This window comes from Carlito syrichta, unplaced genomic scaffold (genome assembly GCF_000164805.1).
Source record: "Carlito syrichta isolate Samal-C Ts95f unplaced genomic scaffold, Tarsius_syrichta-2.0.1 Scaffold112228, whole genome shotgun sequence".
Lineage (NCBI taxonomy): Eukaryota > Metazoa > Chordata > Mammalia > Primates > Tarsiidae > Carlito > Carlito syrichta.
This window is the reverse complement of record NW_007056324.1, coordinates 313,776-331,893: the sequence shown is the minus strand read 5'-3', so window position 1 is coordinate 331,893 and position 18,118 is coordinate 313,776. Positions and strand designations below refer to the sequence as shown.

Below are 18,118 nucleotides of genomic sequence, written 5' to 3'. Positions count from 1 at the left end.
CTCCCTGCCGCCTGCGACTCTTTGGAGGGCAGAGCGGGCCATGGCACTGGACTCACAGGCCCCCTCCCCCGGCCAGCCTCCCCACTGACCAGGCTCCTCCATTTCCCTGGCTGTCCTACCCCCTCAGATCAGCCTCCTCTCCAAACCTCCCCCTCAAACCAGTTCCTCTCCGTGACTGGGTAGGTCACGGTTGGGGGGTTGTCGGGGGGCCGAGTGGGGGCTTTGTCTGTCATCTGGCTACTCCTGCCTGGCCCAGGGCCCTGAGCAGGGAAGGGCTTGGGTTTCCTGACAGGGACCAGGTTTCTCAGAGGGAAAAGGAGGAAAGAAAAACAAAGAAAAGGAAGAAAAGGAGTGACTTGCTGCAGCTGGAGCCCAGCTGAGGGGCCGGGTGGGCGGAGGTGGGGGTGCTGTGAGATTGTGGGACAGTGTGGGATAGGGATGCCTGTTGTGCGTTGGAGGAAAAGCTGTTTTTAAGACACTCGATTGTGAGGCTGAGTGTGTCACTCTGAGAGGCTTCTTGTGTGCGACTGTGAGACTCTGGGTCTTGTGTAACTATGATGAGAGGCTGTGTGGGACTGGATGACTGTGTGTGTGTGCGTGCGTGTATGTGTGTGTGATTAAGGGCGAGGCTGTTCAATTTTGAGATTGTCTCTAGGTGTGAGGCTGTGTGGCCAAGGTACTCTGGGAGAGTATTGTAAACGTGCCACTCTGTCTGAACACAATGACAGCCAGACCATGTACATGAGACACTGCATATGTGATGGAGCTTAAGCCTGAGTGTATTATTCAAACTGTGGGTGTGGGAAGATGCCCAGTAGCCCCAGCATGCTCACATGTATGAACTGAACACCGTGTGAGAGCGTGTCAAAGGGAGGGTGTGAGCAAAAAGCTCCTGTGTACAGATATCACACCGTCAGACTCTGGGAATTCAGGCATGCTCTGAGCTGCCCTTCAGGGGGCTTCTGAGATACCCAAGTGGCTGTGTCAGCCCATGGCAGGGCATCCCTGGGTCCCACGCGGGGCCATGTGTCCGTGTGCATGCGTGCATGTGCCCCCGCTGGCCCGAGGTTTGTTTGTTTTCCTCCTAATTGGCTTGTTTTTCCATGTCCAGCCCACCAAACCGCATGTTTTTCCTCTCATCTCGCCAGCCCGCCTGGGCTGGAGCCCCCGGCACGCATGAGGTCTGCCCGCCGGCCCAAAGAGGAGGAGAGGCAGGCTGCCCACACCCTGGGCCAGGCCAGATCAGGCTGGGTGGGGCGGGGTGACCCTTCCGCTCCAGCCCTGCCCACGCCCCACCCACGCGCCTCCTCCCGCCTGGCATCCAAGGCCCCTGGCCTGGCCCAACCTTACCTCGTGGCATCCCTCAAGGCCCCCTGACTTCTGGACTCCCAAATGACCCTTTCCTGCCTCCCACTTGTAATTTCTCCCCAGACTTCTTCAACCATAGTCCTCTCCCCATTCTGTCCTTCCCAGCCAAACAGGGCTGAGGGGAAAGGAGTGCTGAACCAGGGGGTCTGGAGCCCCCATCCTGAACAATCAAATACAAATTTTTTTAAAAAGTGGACAAGGAACTGTCCATTTAAGAATCATTTTAATCTCTGGTTTGTTTTAGCTTAAAGTCAGAATGATATTGAATCAGCAGTGTCTTGTAAGCAAAAGGATGCTACTAGAAGGAACACTGTGACCCTGTTTCCTACTGTGGGGTGACCTTCTATCATTTAGGTAAGAGAGTCCTTAGAGTTCTGTTTGTGAGAATCTACCCAAGAGCAGGAAGGCGGATCAGGAGAAAAGCAGTTCAGGGATCAGCTTGAGAAAGGAGACTTCCAATAGGATAATGTTAAGACCAGGTTCTTCCCTTAGAAATGAAGACATACAAATCACAAATATTTAGGATAAATATTAAATAATTGTTGGTCTGAATGACTCACAAATCAGGGGTAACTTTGTCTTGTTTTCTGAGAGCTGGCAAGAAGGATAATTTGATATTGAGTGTTGCCAAACCCAGTGTCTTGTTACTAATATAAAGTGACGGGAATGATCATGATTAATGTCCCCTGTTCCTCTGACCAGGTCTTTAGGAGGAAATAAAGCAATGAGAGATAAGTACCTGTTACCAATGCTATAGCCAATTCGTGGCCAGTCCTCCTCTGACAGGCAGGACCTGGGAGGCAGTAAGCCCTATACATAAAAGGTCTGGATTGCTTAGGACTTTTCACAACAGGTCACAATAGGGCAGCTGTCGGCATGTCCTGTGGGTACAGACTACAGATATTACTTCAAGATCCAATTCCCCTCCAGTGACCTTTCAAAGAAGATCAGGTCATCAGGGATAGGGGCCCAGCGTCGCCAAGGCCCAGCCATCACTGCCAGCCTCACCATCCTGAGGACTTTTGGGACCCAAACTGAGAAGACACGGGTGTGGCTGACTGGTGGCAAGTTGGGCTCATCCTTCTTCCATGGCACTCAGTAAATGGCCTTTTTCCCCGTGTGAGGGCCTGGGGCTAGGCCGAGTGCTCCATTCCTGATGGGCCCCTTAGTGGGTCAGGAAGGATTTGGTTAGGCTCGTCCTGCATTTCTCAATCTGGCCAACAGGGGTCACTCTACTCATGGCTTCCAACGAAATGTTTGGTTTTGAATGCCATCTCTCCAGGCCAACACATTTTTTTAAAAGGCTTTCCCACGGGAAGAGGTATATTCCCCATCAAAATGTATTTTCACACCTCCTTCAGTGTGGTAGGTCAGTGTTTTGTGGAGGGTTCTGAGCAACCCTTCAGTCTAACATTTCATGGGCCACATCAGTTTCCTGACAGTGGAGCAAAGGCCAGCTGCTAGATCCCTTAAGTATCTCCTAGGTAGCTTCCATGGAATAAAGAAATGGACTTCAGGCAGTGGGGTGTATCATACTCAGATGGAACAAAGCCAGAGGATCTTGAAGCGTTGGCTTAGGAGAAAAGAAATGGAACTACGTTCAGAGTATTCACTCTTGGTGGGTGCTTCTGGTTGAGACCCAGATGCCTGCCCACCTAACCCTCAGCAGCACTGATGACCTCATCATTTCAACTTCTCCAAACCCATCTTCCAAGTCACACTCACCTGGTGTTTCCTCTGCTTTCCTGCTGGTTCCCTCTTATCTCCTTTTGTGGCTCATTTCTCTCCATCAACCCCTTATAGGCTGATGGTCTTCAGGGCTCAATTCTGTGTCCTCTTCTTTCCTTACCCCCCAAATTTCCATCTCCAGCACAGGCCTCACCCCTGACCCCAGACCTGCAGACCCACTGGCTACCAGCCATCAACTCCTGGTTATTCCCCAAGGATCCCACCCTAAATGTCTGCAGTAGGTGTCCAAGGAGCCACATCACCTCTCACTGCCAGCTTCTGCAGTTATTTGCCTAAGAGCTTTCTTTGGCCAGCAAGACCTGCTTTGCCTACTGAGGCATCAGGCCAAAAATGTTAGGGAATTAAAGTTCCTCCACCCCCACCCCAGGAGAATCTCTCAACCAGTGCTGGACAGGAGTTTGTATATAAAAATCCCAGCTCCCTAATCCTCAGGCAGAATAACTCTGAGATGTGTGTTCTGTATCAGCACCCAGAGTTCCTCAGTGGTGATGACAATCACTGAGAGGTAATGTCTGGATAACTTACTCTTTATTGGTTGTTTCGGTGTCACTTTCCCATTCCCTTAGGGTGTTTCTGTCACCTGCCAAATAAGCTACTTGCATATGAATTCTTGGGACCTGATTCTAGGGAAACCCAAACTAAGATACTGCCCAAATAGAGCACACTATTTTTTCCTCCTGTTTTCTCCCAGTTGCAGTGATGGATACCTCCAGCTGCCTTGACTTCTCCCACTCTCTACTCTCCTGTCCTTCTCACCTCCAATCAATCCATCACCAATTCGTGGAGATCCAACCACACCCTCTCAACTTCTCCAAATCCATTCTCTGGTCCAGGTCCTCACCATCTCTCCTGCCTCCAGTATCAGCATCCTTCCTGCCCTGGTTTTGCCCCATCCAACCAGCCTCTGTCCACTGCAGTGAGAGTGATCTTCTAAGAACATGACCCAGAACATGGCCTTCCCCAGCTTCCAGGATCATGATCTGCTCCCTCTCCCCTCCCTCAGCTCCCTTCTCCCATCTACACCAGCCCAAGTGGTCTTTACAAGTCCTCCCAGTCCCTGAGGTCTACAGTCACACTCAGTTTTTTGCTAGAAATGAAGTTTCGATGCCTCTTCCAAATCTTCCAAGTTTCCATGTCCTTCCCTGGGGCCTCCCAGAGTGCCTATACCTAAACCTGTTTAACCAGAAATCCCATCTCCCTCCCTAAGACTCTCCGGCCAGTCCCTGTGGGAGCCAACACAGGCTGATCCTGCTCAGAGCTGTGACCTTAGGGTTTCTCCTCATTCAGGTCACAGACGCTTGCCAGCTCACCTCTGCTCATTTTGTCACAGGGGGACAGAATTTTAGGATCTTGAAAACCTCTATAGGGGTGGGAGACATGGGTAAAATGCCCAGGAGTCTGGACTCAGTGGGCAAAACTGGGCTCAGAGGTCAGAACAGCAGGCCAGGATAGAATCAGAAGGCCAAGGTCAGGTTGCCACTCTCCTCTCTCCCCATGCCCCAACAGGAAGGGGACTTGATCTGGGCTAGGGATAGAAGGTCGGATGAGGGATTGGGGCAACACTTACAGCCCACATGCAGCAGGACTTGGTGGCGCAGGTGCCAGGAGTCATGGTGGAAGCAGGCATAGAGTCCACTGTGGCCCAGTTCCAGGCCACGGAGCACGAGCTGAGAGCCATTGAGCAGGTCAGGGGCCAGGTCTGTTCCGTTTACCCGCCACGTCACAGCTGCATCCCAGTTTGCTGTCCCGCATGGCAGTGTCACGTCTGAGCCCAGGCGCTCGTACTGCACATGGGGTGCCTCTGCGGGGGATGGTGAGGGCAGAGGGCAAAAACCACAGGTCACTACCCTGCCCAGCACTCCCAGGCGAATGTGCACAGAGGAGAGTCTGTGAGGATGCATGAGTGAGGATGAGAGGCTCTGGATCTGACCGTGCATGTCTTGGGGAGATGGAGAGTGTGCAAAACTTTGTGGCTATGCAAGTGTACAGGTACGTGTCTCCAAATTTGTATGTGTGTGCGTGTGCACCGGGGCTGTATGCGAATGGGTGATCTCTGTGTGTGTGTGTGTGTGTGTGTGTGTGTGTGTGTGACACACACACACAGGGGGAACAAGAGTAGAGAGGAAGGGAGGGAATGGGAAGGAAGGGAGGTAGGGGAAGGGAGGAAGAGGGACTTCATAGTTCTGATAGGGGTCAGTTCTCAATGAACTCTCAGTTCACCTCTAGTACCTAGGTTCTTTAAAAGTTTCCTGACTCCCAGGGTCCTAACCTCTTGCCACCAACAGGCTCTGGGTTCCAACACCCTGCCCCAATCACTAGCATCCATTACCCAGGCAAGCTGACACTAAGCGGTCCTGTCTCATTTCTGTCTCTCCCTATCTATTTCTCTCTCCCATGCTTGTCTCTTTCTACTTCTCTCTCCCATCCTTGTCTGTTTCTGTCCTGTTTCCATCTCTCTATCTCTCTTCCAGCCTCTCTCCCTCTCCCTGACTGCCTGCCTCCTCAGCAGCCCCCTCCCGTAGCCAACCAGGACTTGGACAGCAGCAGGAGAAGGGAAACTGGGCAGGAGTGAACGAACCCTAGGGAACTCCTGGCAGCTGTCAACCTCGTGAGGCAGGAACTGCTTAGGGCAGGTGCAGGGGAGTGGGGAGGGCAGTGCTGCTGGGACAGAGTGAGCACTCTGATCATTCCTCTCCTGCCCCCAGGAGGGACCTGCCAGAGCCAAAAGCAAACCCCAGCCCTGGCCTGGGCAACCCAGGCGTGATGGACTGAGCCCAGGAGACTGAAGATGGAAGGGTGGAAGGGAGCACCTGTCGAGAGGCAGTGCTAGGTGGGAGAGGCAAGGGGGACAGAGAGCCAGAGGGGCAGATCTACAGACAGCAGCAGAAGAGCAGGCACACAGAGATCGGGATCTCAGGACAGCCCCCTTCTCATCCTGCCCCCTGAGCCTGGAAGGACAGATGCTTCCCTGGTCCTGGCTAGATCTGCGGAGTGAGGATGGGAGGGGAGAAGGGAAGGGGAGGGGGCAGCAGTTGGGGGGGCTGCGGGATCCCTCGTTAACACTCGCTTACATCTCCCCTCCAGAGAGCCACCCTGCTGAGTTGGGGGATTTTCCGAGGCAATTCCTGTTAACGAGCCAATTAAGTTGGGCCAGTGGCCTCTTAATTAGACTTGTTAACACCACCAAGACTACAGGGGGGTAGGGATCCCCCTTGGGCCCACAGGCTGTCCCCTCCCCCAACGCAGCCCCCCTCCCTAGCACTGCTTTTCTCTGTGCTGAAACATCTGTCCTGGTTTTCAGCCTCTGTCGTCCTAGCCGTGCCAGGGTCTCTCTGTGTGCCACGGTCTCTCACCCTCGCTGCCGGTCTCTGTCCTGCCCCTCTCTGAGCCTCTCTGTCCCTGTCAGAGAAGGAAGCAGGAAACCCGGCCAGCCCTGACCACTCGTCTGTGGGGCCTGGGACCAGCCGAACAGAGGATGAACGAGCGGAAGGGCGGAGGCTGGGGGCCTTGGAGGCCACAGCTGTGAGGCTGGACCAGAGACCGAATGGGGGCCTCCCCCTGACCAGAGGCCCAGTGTCCAAGACTCAGGCCACCGAGTCCCCCTCCCAATCCACCAGCTACAGCCACTGAGCCCCCCTCCAGCCTCCTTTCCAAAAACCTGGAGCTTCCAGGAAACATGCCAAGCCACTCTCTCTGCACCCCCCCCCAAAGAAACTGCATCCAGCTGCCTGAGGAAGAGGCTGAAAACTGACCGTTGGGGAGGGGGTGTGGCCATCATGGTCCCAGAGGCAACACAGCAGTGCTGACCAACAGTGCAGTCCTTTAATTCTGGGGAGCAGGTACAGCCACAAGGATGAGGATGCAGTGATCCAACAACACAACAAAACAATGGCAATGGGATAACACTTCCCTGCCACACCTTGTCTGCCTTACACGCACACAAAAGTGGAAACGTAACCTGACAACAACCAAAAACCAAGGATGTAAGGGCAGAAACAAAAAATGATTACACAATGACAGAAGACAACCACAGGCCACACTGCAGAGGCAGAGGGGACACCATGACATGACAGTCACACAGTGACACAACTGCTACAATAATACAACAATGGCAATACACACAGCCATGCAACAGCTCCAAAGATGGCAACGATATAATCTTTTGTCTCTGGACAGCTCTCCTCCCGCCCCGTGGGTGCCCCTACTGATGTGCTGTCCATTTCAGAAATTAAATCAAGCAGCAGGGGGAGGATGGGGTTCTTGGCCCTGACGCGGTGACAAATGCTCCAAAGGAATCAGCTGTGAAAAGGTTGTTAGAAGCCAGGATGAGAGACAGAGACAGGATGAGGTCATGGACATGGAGAACACAGAGGGACAGAGCTGACAGCTCCCTCACACCTGCACACACAAGCTCACATGGGGACCACATGCCGGAAACAGTCCCTCTGGGCATCCTAAGCAATTTCACATTGCCACACACTCGGGGACAAGGACAGTCACCCACAAAGAGGAAGGACACACAAGATAGTCATCCACAGGCCATAGCCATGCAAGAGTTCACACACACAGGGACACTGTCCCACTTCAGGAATGGTAACACCTGATGCAAGATCACAGGCATCTAGAAGGAGGGTATCATCACCCAGAGGTACAGTTACACGTGGGGACACAGTCTCATGCACAGGGAGACAGTTTACTAGGGATACAAACACACAAAGAGAAACAGAGAGGCTGTGGGTGCAGCCTCAAACACAAGGATACAGTACTATAAAGGACACAGTCACACACAGACAATGATGTCACACACAAGACACATCCCATAAGGATACAGCCACAGCGAAACACACTCAAACAGAGACATGCTCTCACCCACACAAAAGCAGTGTCAACATAAGGACACAGTCTCACACACTCTCAGAGATGCAACCTTATGTCCAAGGTCTTGATCTCAAAGGGTAGAGACTTTTTGCATGCAAGGTAGAGAATACTGGTGGGCGCTGGGGAGGTCCAGTCAGCATCCCTGGGGTCACCCAGGCTCTCTTGGCGTCTTATATAGAAGAGGCCACAGAAGCCCCGACCTCCTCCTCCTCTGGAACCAACAGCCTTGGGAGAGGCAGAGCTCAGCCATCAGGGTGCGCTCCGTGCCTGGTCCCTGGAGGTGCCCCCATCCTCTCTCCCTCCACCAACTCACCTGAGGTAGAGAGGGTAGGGTCCATGCAAGAGAGGAGCTTAGGGAGCCTCATTCAAGGCAAGCTTTGAGTTCAGACCTTGTACTGATGTGGCCATCTTAGATGCTGCCTCATATGCAGCAGAAGGACTGGTTCAGAGGGCACCTGTTTCCCCAGCAGGGTACAGCTCTGTGTCCTATGGGCTGTGGGAAGGACTTGGCCCTCGCTGAAAAAGTAGGTAGAGGGAGGGCAGAGGCGCTGCCAATGGCCCAATCCCTGAACAATCCCTCCCTCTTCCAACTATTCCAGCTGATTCACCTGTCCTCTTCCTTAGTGTACTAACCCTCTCCCACTCGTCACCCTGCCTGTCCCCTCATCTTGTTCTTAGTCTACCATCTCTGTCCCCATATTCCCTCTAGGATAAGGCTGAGAGTAGAAGGTGACCAGCAGTCTTGCCCACTGTCTCCTATCAATGCCTCCTGAAGGAGGGCCCCTCTCACCCAGATACTGTACAGAGATCCTACTCCTAGACTCCCCCATCGACTCCCTTCCCACCTGCCCACCTGCCCGGACCCTATACCCACCCTAGTAGGAAGAGACAGATCATTTCAAGCCAGAGACACCACAGTGTGACTGTGGAGGCCTCTGCTTATGAGACATTGGTGGGCCACTCTGTATGTCAGTGTCACATGACTCTGTGTCCCTCTGGATGTTCAAGTGTGACAGTGCCAGTGTGTGACTCTTGGGTGGCATCAGTTCATGCCCAACTCTGAGAGGGGGTCAGCGGGCAGTTCCCCTGAGCACTCACCCTGTGGACTGTGTCTCTGGGTGTAGACAACTGCGGCAGCGGCAGCCAGCACAGCACAGCAGGCCCATGGCACAGGGGCGGCCATCTGTGGGGAGAAACGGGTGGGGGGAAGGGGCAGCATCAGCCCAGGCAGGAACGTCCTGGGGAGCCCCCCCTGTTCTCAGGCAAGACTGGGAAATCCCAGCCCTAGGCCCAGGGCACCTTGACCCCAAATGCCCTCCTTAATGGGGCTCAGGATCCTCTTTCAAGCAATAGAAAGCAATGTCATTGGCATCTGTAGGCAAAGGTTCTCTAAGATGGTAGAAGGCAACCTACAGTGGTTTGTTGTTCGATAAGACTGCTGGCTGCAGAATGTAGTCAACCGCGGATGAGTTATAGGACATTGGTAATGCCAGGGCCATTTTTCTAAAAAAAAAGAATGACTTTACTGGTGAGGTTGGCTAATTAGCTATAAACATCACAAACTGAAAGGGTGATGTTTTAACTTAATTGGAGGTCTGTACTTCTCCAAATTGCCTTGAATGGAAGGCCCCATGCCGTGCTCCTGGAGAGAGAGCCTGAAACCTGGATGTTCAGGAGTCCCTTGGAGCTGTCATCTTATTCCCACCCCCCTGCCTTGAGCCTTGCCACTGAGCTCTGGGAAACTCGAAGCAGCAGAGTACCAGGGCAGTGGTATGTGACCCAGGTCAGATGTGGCTTCTGCTTAATTGTACACCAACGATCAGGAGAAAATGAGGGATTTTCATATATAAGTCCTTGTCAGGGAGCCCAGCCCATCCTTCACCCCAGCTATGAGCCCCCAGGGGCCTGGAGTCCTCAGTCTAGCAGATGCACATGAGTGTCTACATATATCCATGCAAGTACACAAAACACGTTCAGGTCATGTCCTCAGAAGCCAGGATGGATCCAGTGCCTCCACCCACCAATTGGTGTCTTGATTCCCGGGATGGGTCGGACTGTTCCCCTGTTCCCAGCACACGCTCACACCAGAGGGCAGGGAAATAACTATTTTATGCAGAAAAGGCCCCAAATGTGACAACACCCCCCAGTCTGAGAAGGGATATGTATTGTTAACCACACAGAAGCAGTGTCTAAAGAGGCACTGAGGGATGCTACCAGACACCAGACCAGGGCCACTGTTAGAGATACAGCTAGCCACATAGCAAAGACACTGGCCAAAGACACTGCCCACAACAACCAGAGAGAACCCCCAAAGAAACAGCTCCACACACAGTGTGAGATACACTAGGGACTTTTAGATGGACCACCAGACAAAGCTGGAGGAACTGGTAGATAAAACCAGATAACCAGCCAGAGAGAGGGTCAGAAAAGAGTTGACAAAATCAAAGGACCCGCCAGAAACACTGTAAAAGACTCAGCCAGACCCAAGCAGACACACTGCCAGAGCAAGGAGCACAGGCAGAGAACCCATCAGTGACCTAGCCAGAGAGTTAGAGACACTGTCAGAAACAGTGCCAGAGAAACCGTCTGATACACAGGCAGAGAAATACCAGAGAACTGATAGACACAAACAGGCATACACCCAGAAAACAGCTAGAGAAGAGAGCCAGAGCCACAGCCAGATGCTCTGTCAGGAAGTATCTACACCACTGAAAACACTGCCAGAGACACTGTCAGACACACAGCCAGAGACACCGTCAGAAACACTGCCAGAGAAACAGCCAGACACACAGCCAGAGAAACTGACAGAGACATTCTGCCAGATACACCCCGAGAAGGTGCCAGAGACACAGCTAGAGACAGTGCAGGCGTAGCTAAAGCAGAGTGGAGAAAAATGTGGGTATCAGCCTGCAGCAATTCTGGGGAGGTGGCTGGAGAGAATCAGATTCCCTGGGCTCCTTTATGGGAGAGGTATCCTGCCTGACCTTTGCTACCCCTCGACCTTCCCCAAGAAAGTCCCTTCATCCAAACCCTCCCAGCCATAGCTGCAGGTGCTCTGCCTGCCCCTCCCTGGCATAGCTAATCTCTCTATGCCCCAAGTGGTCTCAGCTACCCTTCCCACCTCAATAACTCCTGAGGCCTTAGCTACCACTTGGCCCAGCTCCTTCTGAGCCTTGGCCACTCCCCCATCTTCAGCTACTCCTTAGGCCTAGGCGGTTAGGACAACAGCCAGTTACACAGCCAGCAAGTGGTGGAGCCAGGAAATGAACCCAGAACTGTCTGAATTCAGAGCTGGTGCAGCAGAAAGAGAAAGACAGAGACTAGAGGCTTACCTGCTTCCCCACCCCAGTCCTTGCTAGTAGCCCTCAGACCTTCCTCCACCGCCTCTGCCACCTGTCCATGCCTTCTTCCTTACAGCCAGGAAGATCCTCCACCTCAGTGCCAGGGGCACTGCCCACCACATGGGAGCAGGAGCCAGAGCATGGGCAGAGGAGCAGGCAGAGGGGACTGAGGTTAGAACACAGGATGGGAGTGTGCAAGGGAGAGGAAGAATGGGGAGGCCTCTGCTCCCAGCTCCTTGCTGGTCCACACAAGCACACACTCCCATGTGCGTGTGCGTGCGTATACACACACACACACACACACACACACACACACACACACACACCACAAGCTTAGGCCCCCGCAGGGGGAGGGGTGGCTTCTTCATCAAAGTCGCCTCCATCAGCCCGATGAGTTACTGTAAGGGCCGGGCCCTGGGCCAACGGGGCTGCAGCCACGGGAGACGGGCGCTGCTGAGAGCGAGCGCTGCAGCGAGTGGGGGTGGGGTACCAAGACAGACACTGCAGGGTTAGGGGCACCCAAAAAAAGGGAGAGACTCTAAGGCAAACAGGAGGCAGGGAGAGAGGGAGAGCCCTGAGTGGAGAGGCAGAGGGACAAGGCGAGACAGAGACAGAGAGAAATAGAGACTCAGGGAGGAAGATGGGGCACACAGGAGACAGGCAGAGACTCAAGGGCAGGAGAGACAGATCCAGAGAGAAAGACAGACCCCTGGCAGCATCTCTGTGCTCACCCTAGAGCATCTCCGTAACCTGCCCACTCCTACAGCATGAAGGAGGATGGTCTGATGGTCAGTGCAATGTGAGGCAAGAGCAGGGCCTTCCAGGGCCTGGAGGGATTCTCGGTGGGGATTGAGAAGCCCCTGGGGGACAAGAGTGAAACTCCTATCTCTGCCCCTGCAGATCCAGAAAGCCCCAAGCCAGTTTCACTTCCCCCTTTCCTCAGAGTCCTGGCTAGGCCTACTCCCCAGAGGCACCCAGGACACACCTCTACCCTGCCCTGGCTCACTCAGGCCACCCATCCCAGAGCAAAGAACATCTTTTCCAGGAATTTTCCAAGTCCACACCCCATAGCTCTGGAGTAGATCTGGAGGATAAATCCCATAGAGCCCCAGATAAGGGCTACGTAAACTGGCCCAGGCTCCTGTAAGTCCCTCAAAGAGGTCAGTCCCAGAATGAAGAAGGAACAGAGGGTACCCATTAGTAAGAAAGGAGCCCAGGGCCCAGCAGCCCCTCGGCCCCTTATCAGCACAAGGGTCCTAACACCCCTACTGACACAGAACCCCAGTGTCATTGTTTTACACACACACACACACACACACACACACACACATATCAAGGGTCAAATTCTGGGGCCCCAACTTACTGCCACTGTCCAGCTGTAACATAAAGACACCACTATACACTATACAGTGATAACACCCAGTGAAAATGACATAGTTGTACTGTACACACACAGGGATGCTGACAGTCACCACAATGACAATGATTCAGTGAGTGACAGTCACATACAGTGACACCAACAGACAGGGCAGCGACACCTGTTGACACTGACACAGTCACCATGACAGTAACCTCAGGATCAAAGAGGCGATGAGACTGGCAGTGACAAAGAGTAACACTGAGGGTGACATCAACACAGTGACACAGGGATGCTGATAGGCTCAGTAACAGTCACACAGAATGACACCACTCTACAGTACCCCTGGAGGCTCCCCTGGAGGCTGACAGCCACCGTTGGTAACACTGACAGACACAGTGACAGGCTCCAGATTGGGAATCTCCATTACCCAGTTTTGGGGGCTGGCCTCAAGACCCCTCCTGTCTGCCCCAGGAATGTCCCAGTTGCCCTGTGCCCCTACTCTCACCCCCTGCCCAGCTAAGGACAGAACCTGGGGAAGGGAGGTGTGAATTTTGGAAAGTCCCTATTTATCCGGCAGAATCACAGACACAGACACAGACAACCCTGGGGAATCCCTGCCACTGTCAAGTGGGGCTGGGGAGTTACGAGCACCATCGACTGAGTCTCAGCTATAATTGTGTGTGAGTGTTGATCTGAATCTCAGGGTACAGGTTGGCGTGGGTACGCAAAGGGTCAGGTAGGCTCAATCTGGCCTAGACAATGAATGAGCAGGGAGGCCTCAAAGCAAGTGACCTCAAAGCAAGGTTACCATTCCATCTCCAAGGTGGGGAATTGAGACTCAAAGAAGGTCACCAGCTGGACTCCTCTCTCATCGCCAGGGATTGGGGTGGGGTCAGGATCATTCCTCTGATGAGGGGCATATGGCAGGAACATTCCTCCGATGAAGGGCATGTGTCTCAGCACAAAGCAGAGGTGACTCCCCACAGCTTCTAGTTCTGACCCCCACAGCCCCAGACTCCAGAATCTCACAGTGTGAGGGGAAAAGGCACCTTTTGTCCTGGGGCCTCATCTCTCCCCACAGCAGGCTTAGAGGACCCATCTCTGGGAATGAGGCAAGAACACAGGACACAGCACGGACTAACTGATTCAAATCTAGAAACCTCTAGAATTCCTCTGCAGAGGAATTAGGTTGGAGCAGGGAAGAGAGACAAACATATTTGGAGACAGAGAAAGAAAACAAGAGATGGAGCAGGGGCAAAGATGGGGACAAGGGAGGTGGGCAGGGAGGAATAGCACTGGCTGAGGGGAGCCTGGAAGAGACAGTCAGGGAGGGCGGGAAGCTCCAGGAGGAGGAGGGGCTGAGGCCGGGAGGCCCCCAGATCCCACCAGGCCTAGGCCGCCTGGACAGCGTGGGCGGTGGGGGCGGGGGCAGAGGCCTGAGCAGTCCAGAGACTGGGGGGGCAGGGGGACCAGGCCGAGGAGGGAGGCCTGGCCCCTGGCAGCTGGCCCGGCAGGCCCCCCACCAGGGAGGGGGCGGGTCCAGGTCAGGGGCCAGCTCCTGGGCTGGGGCCGGCTGGCCATGGGCGGGCGGGCTCCCACTCCCTGTTGGTGTCTCTCCCTCCTGTGTCTCTCTGAATCTCTCGTCTCTGGCTCTTTCTTATTTCCCTCCTCTCTGAACCCAGACCTGCCTCTCCTCTCAGCTCTCAGTACCCCCACCCCAAATGGCATAGGACCCAGAGCTGTGCCTCATTCAGGACTCAAGCTCTGTCTCCTCCTGGGCTACTATATCCCCACCCACACCAGGGGCAAGCCTTAGTGCTCAGGGGAAAGGATACCCACTCAAACATAGGACCCCTCCTCCTCCTTAGAAGGGGGCAGGATAAACCGAGCACCAGTGGGAGGGGGGCCAGGAGGGAGGCAGGGGGAGCGATCCCCCAGCTCCAGCCGCTGGCTGAGGCTGTGGAAAAGGAGGCGGCCCAGTTGAGTGAGTTGGGGGGGTGGGTATCCGCACCTGCTGTTGTGACCTCCACAGCCGGAGATGGAGGCCTGGGGGGGACAAGATTCCAATGGATTTTGGCAGCAGCCTGGACTCTGAGTGCTCAACCCCCCCACCCCCCAGCCTCGTGCACCATGGGGACCCTGAGATCAGCATGTGCGTGCCCTGTTGCACGTGTGTGCGGGTGTGTTGTGGGGGAAGGATGGGGTCCTTCCATGATGATCCTGGCTGGGCAGCTGGGAAGGTGTTCTGGGGAGATGGGAATCTGTCCCGCCCACTTGGGGCCCTGCATGCTGCCTGGTGGCCTGGGCATGGGCTTGTATATGCACATACACGCAGGCCTGTGCTTAAGGAGCCCTCTAGATGCAGAAGGCCGGTGCTTTCTCCCTAGTTCTTGAATGAAGAGGAGGAAGGGACAGATAAGCTCATATCCTCCCTTTGGATGCGTGGGCTCTGGACAGCTTCACAGAACCTGAGACACAACCCCAGTCCAGTCTATTCTGACTTCCGGAAGAATGAGGAAAGGCCTACACAATAGTCCGGGTAAGTCTGTGGGGAGAGGGGTGCTGCTCCTCTTGGAGGGACAGAATGCAGCAGCAGGAGGTTAGCTAGCTGGAAGAACTCCATGAGAAGCGGGGGATGGGCAGAGCAATAGGGTTGAATAAGAATTCTCACCAGGTGTGGTGGCTCACACCTGTAATCCCAGCCCTTTGGGAGGTGGAGGTGAGAGGATTGCCTGAGCCCAGGCGTTCAAGACCAGCCCAGGCAACTTGGCGAGACCTCGTCTCTACAATAAATCAAAAAATTAGCCAGTTGTCATGGCACACACCTGAGTTCCAGCTACTTGGAAGGCTAAGGCAGAAGAATCATCTGAACCCAACAGATTAAGGCTGTGGTGGCAGTGAGCATGTCATTGCACTCAAGTCTGGGCAACAGAGTGAGACTCCAACTAAACAAAAAACAAAGAATTACCTTAGCTGGGAGGAATTGTGTAAGGGAAAGGCCTACAGTAGACGGAGGATGGCAGGAAGGAGGCTAAAGGCAAGGTGCTCCATGAAGACAGAAGGATGGATAGAATGGCTTTCCAGAGTTGGAGGCTGGGACAAAGACCTATTTGCCTCAGCATCTCCTACCTCTACCCCGGCCCCATCACTGCTATGGTACAGACGCATCCTTGAATACATACAGAGGCCCATGCATGACAGCTCATACACACACACACACACACACACACACACACACACACACACACACACACCCCAGTGGGGGGAGTGCATGTGAAACATTGGCTTGTAACAAAAAAATTGAAGATGGTCTTTCTGACAGAGCCAGGGTTGGGTGATGGAAACAGAAGCTTCGACTGTCTTCTGTGTTCTCTTCTCTCTGCCCCACTAACATGCATACATACCATGCACGCTACTTCTGAGGAACCTTCTGGTCTGCTGGGCTAGAGCAAGCCATCCTTCCTCCCCCTTCCTCCCCTCCTCACAGTGGGAAAGCCAGAGCAATCTGTTCCTGATGGGTAAACACAGGCACACAGGCATGAGTACGCGCACACACATCTCACGCACATACCAGCCACTCAGGGTCACGTAGGACCCAGTGCTCACTTTACCCCAAGATGTGGCACATACTTGGGCTCTCACTACCACCCAGCAGAGCTCTCAAAGGTCCCCCCACCCTGCACCTATATACACAGCCAGAGCTTTGTGCCCAGGTAGCTCTCACAGACACTGGCATTTAGAGTCTATCACTGTGGCCACACATCATGGCCTCCCACGTGGACACCCGCTGCCACAGCCTCACACACACTGGTGTGCATGCACACGCACATTTCAGTTACAGTCACACACACACATAGACTTCCTCACACAAACAGCTATGGTCTCACATATGGATGCCATCACACACTCAGAACAGTCGACCTTCCACGCAAACACCATCGTACACCTCCAGAAAGCCAGAGCCCCCAGTCACCCCCAGCCTCTCACACCCCCACACCTGGCAATGGGAAATGCCCAGCTACACACTCAGAACAGTCACCATGCTGGGACCTCAGGTTGCCTAGTTGTGCTTGAGAAGAGGAAGATAAAGTCCATGGTAGCCTAAAGCAGGAAGGAAAAGGAAAGGAGAAACTTTGTTGGTCTCTAAAAGCAAGAAAATAGATGATTATTCTCCAGGCAGCTCCTTCCTCCCCTAACCCTGCTTTCGACAGCGTTAGGGAATGAAGGGAGATCCAGCCCAGTCAGGAGGGGCCAGGAGACCCTTGGGGGAGAGAGATGGTGGCACGGGTAGCAGCAAGAGCCAGAAAGCCCCGAAACCAGATCACCCCTAGGCCCTTACTGCCTCCCGGCCTCACTCCCTCTTCTCCAGGATGAGGATCAGCAGCAGCTCTCAGCCTAGCTATCTGCTGTGTGACCCCGAACCTCTTCAAAACCTCCCTGTGCCCAAAACTGCCTATTGAGCACCCAGAGGTCAGGCCTGGCTGCAGAAAGGGCAGGAGAAGGGAAGCAGATAGGACCTCGACCTCAATCTCCAGACCCCACCAAAGCCTTGTCATCACTATCAGGTCCAAAGAGAGGTGGGGACAGATGCCCAGCAGCAGGAGGGCAGCGGGAAGAGCAGAGTGGGTGCTCCTCTCTCTGGCCACTGAGGAGGAGAGTCCTAAAGGGTCCTTGGACCCTGCAGCCCTGCCCCTCATCACTGGAGGAGCAGCCGCTGAGTCGCTGTCCAAGCAGAGTGGAATCCGGGCTGTGCTGGCCAGGCCCCAATCCAGGAACAATCGGCAATGCTGTTGACATCCTTGCCATTTGCCACTCCAGGTGTAGCTGGAGATCTGAGACCCCTGAAAGGAGCCTGATATGGCTCCACGGAAGCCAGGCAGGGGAGCAAACACCAGGCAGCAGGACCAGAAGAAACCAGGCAGGGGCAATCCCATAGAGCCAGAGACTTGTGGAAAGCAGACAGTGGGCACAACAGAAACCAAGCAGCGGGGTGTAAGGAAACCAGGTGACAGGGCCCCAAAGAAGGTGGGTATTGGGGGCCGAATGAAACCAGGCTGCCTGGACTAAAGTTAGCTAGAAGGTGTGGACAAGTGAAGCCAGGCTTCGGGGATCAAATGAAACCAGGCAAGAGGCCCACAGGATGTGAGAAAAGAAAGATATCAGGAGCTCATCCTCTCTGTCTAGATGTCACCCCCACACCCTGGGCCTCTCCCTGTCGCCCCCTCCCACCCAGACGGTGGTCCCCTCCCCCAGGCCGATGGCCACAGCCAGAGCCCCCTCCCCTCTCAGAGGCCTGGTCCGATTGCAGCCAATGGGCCCCGGCCCCATCCCTGGGACCTCAGGAAGTCCCAGTCCCTCCCACCGGCTGCAGAGGCAGGGGGGCTGGGGGGAGAGAAAGAGAAGAGAAGAGAGACAGCTTGGC

At 54.3% G+C, this 18,118-nt stretch overlaps 1 protein-coding gene across 1 annotated transcript in view; it reads right to left on the bottom strand.

Moving 5' to 3' along the window:
• CNTFR (ciliary neurotrophic factor receptor) overlaps positions 1–18,118 on the bottom strand; it is a 29,999-nt gene that overhangs the window by 8,620 nt on the left and 3,261 nt on the right. Inside the window, exons 2-3 of the mRNA XM_008070831.1 lie at positions 9,094–9,178; positions 4,685–4,918 (exon numbers count right to left, since the gene is read on the bottom strand). Coding sequence (XP_008069022.1) covers positions 4,685–4,918; positions 9,094–9,178 — 319 coding nt within the window. The remainder of the gene's footprint in view (positions 1–4,684; positions 4,919–9,093; positions 9,179–18,118) is intronic.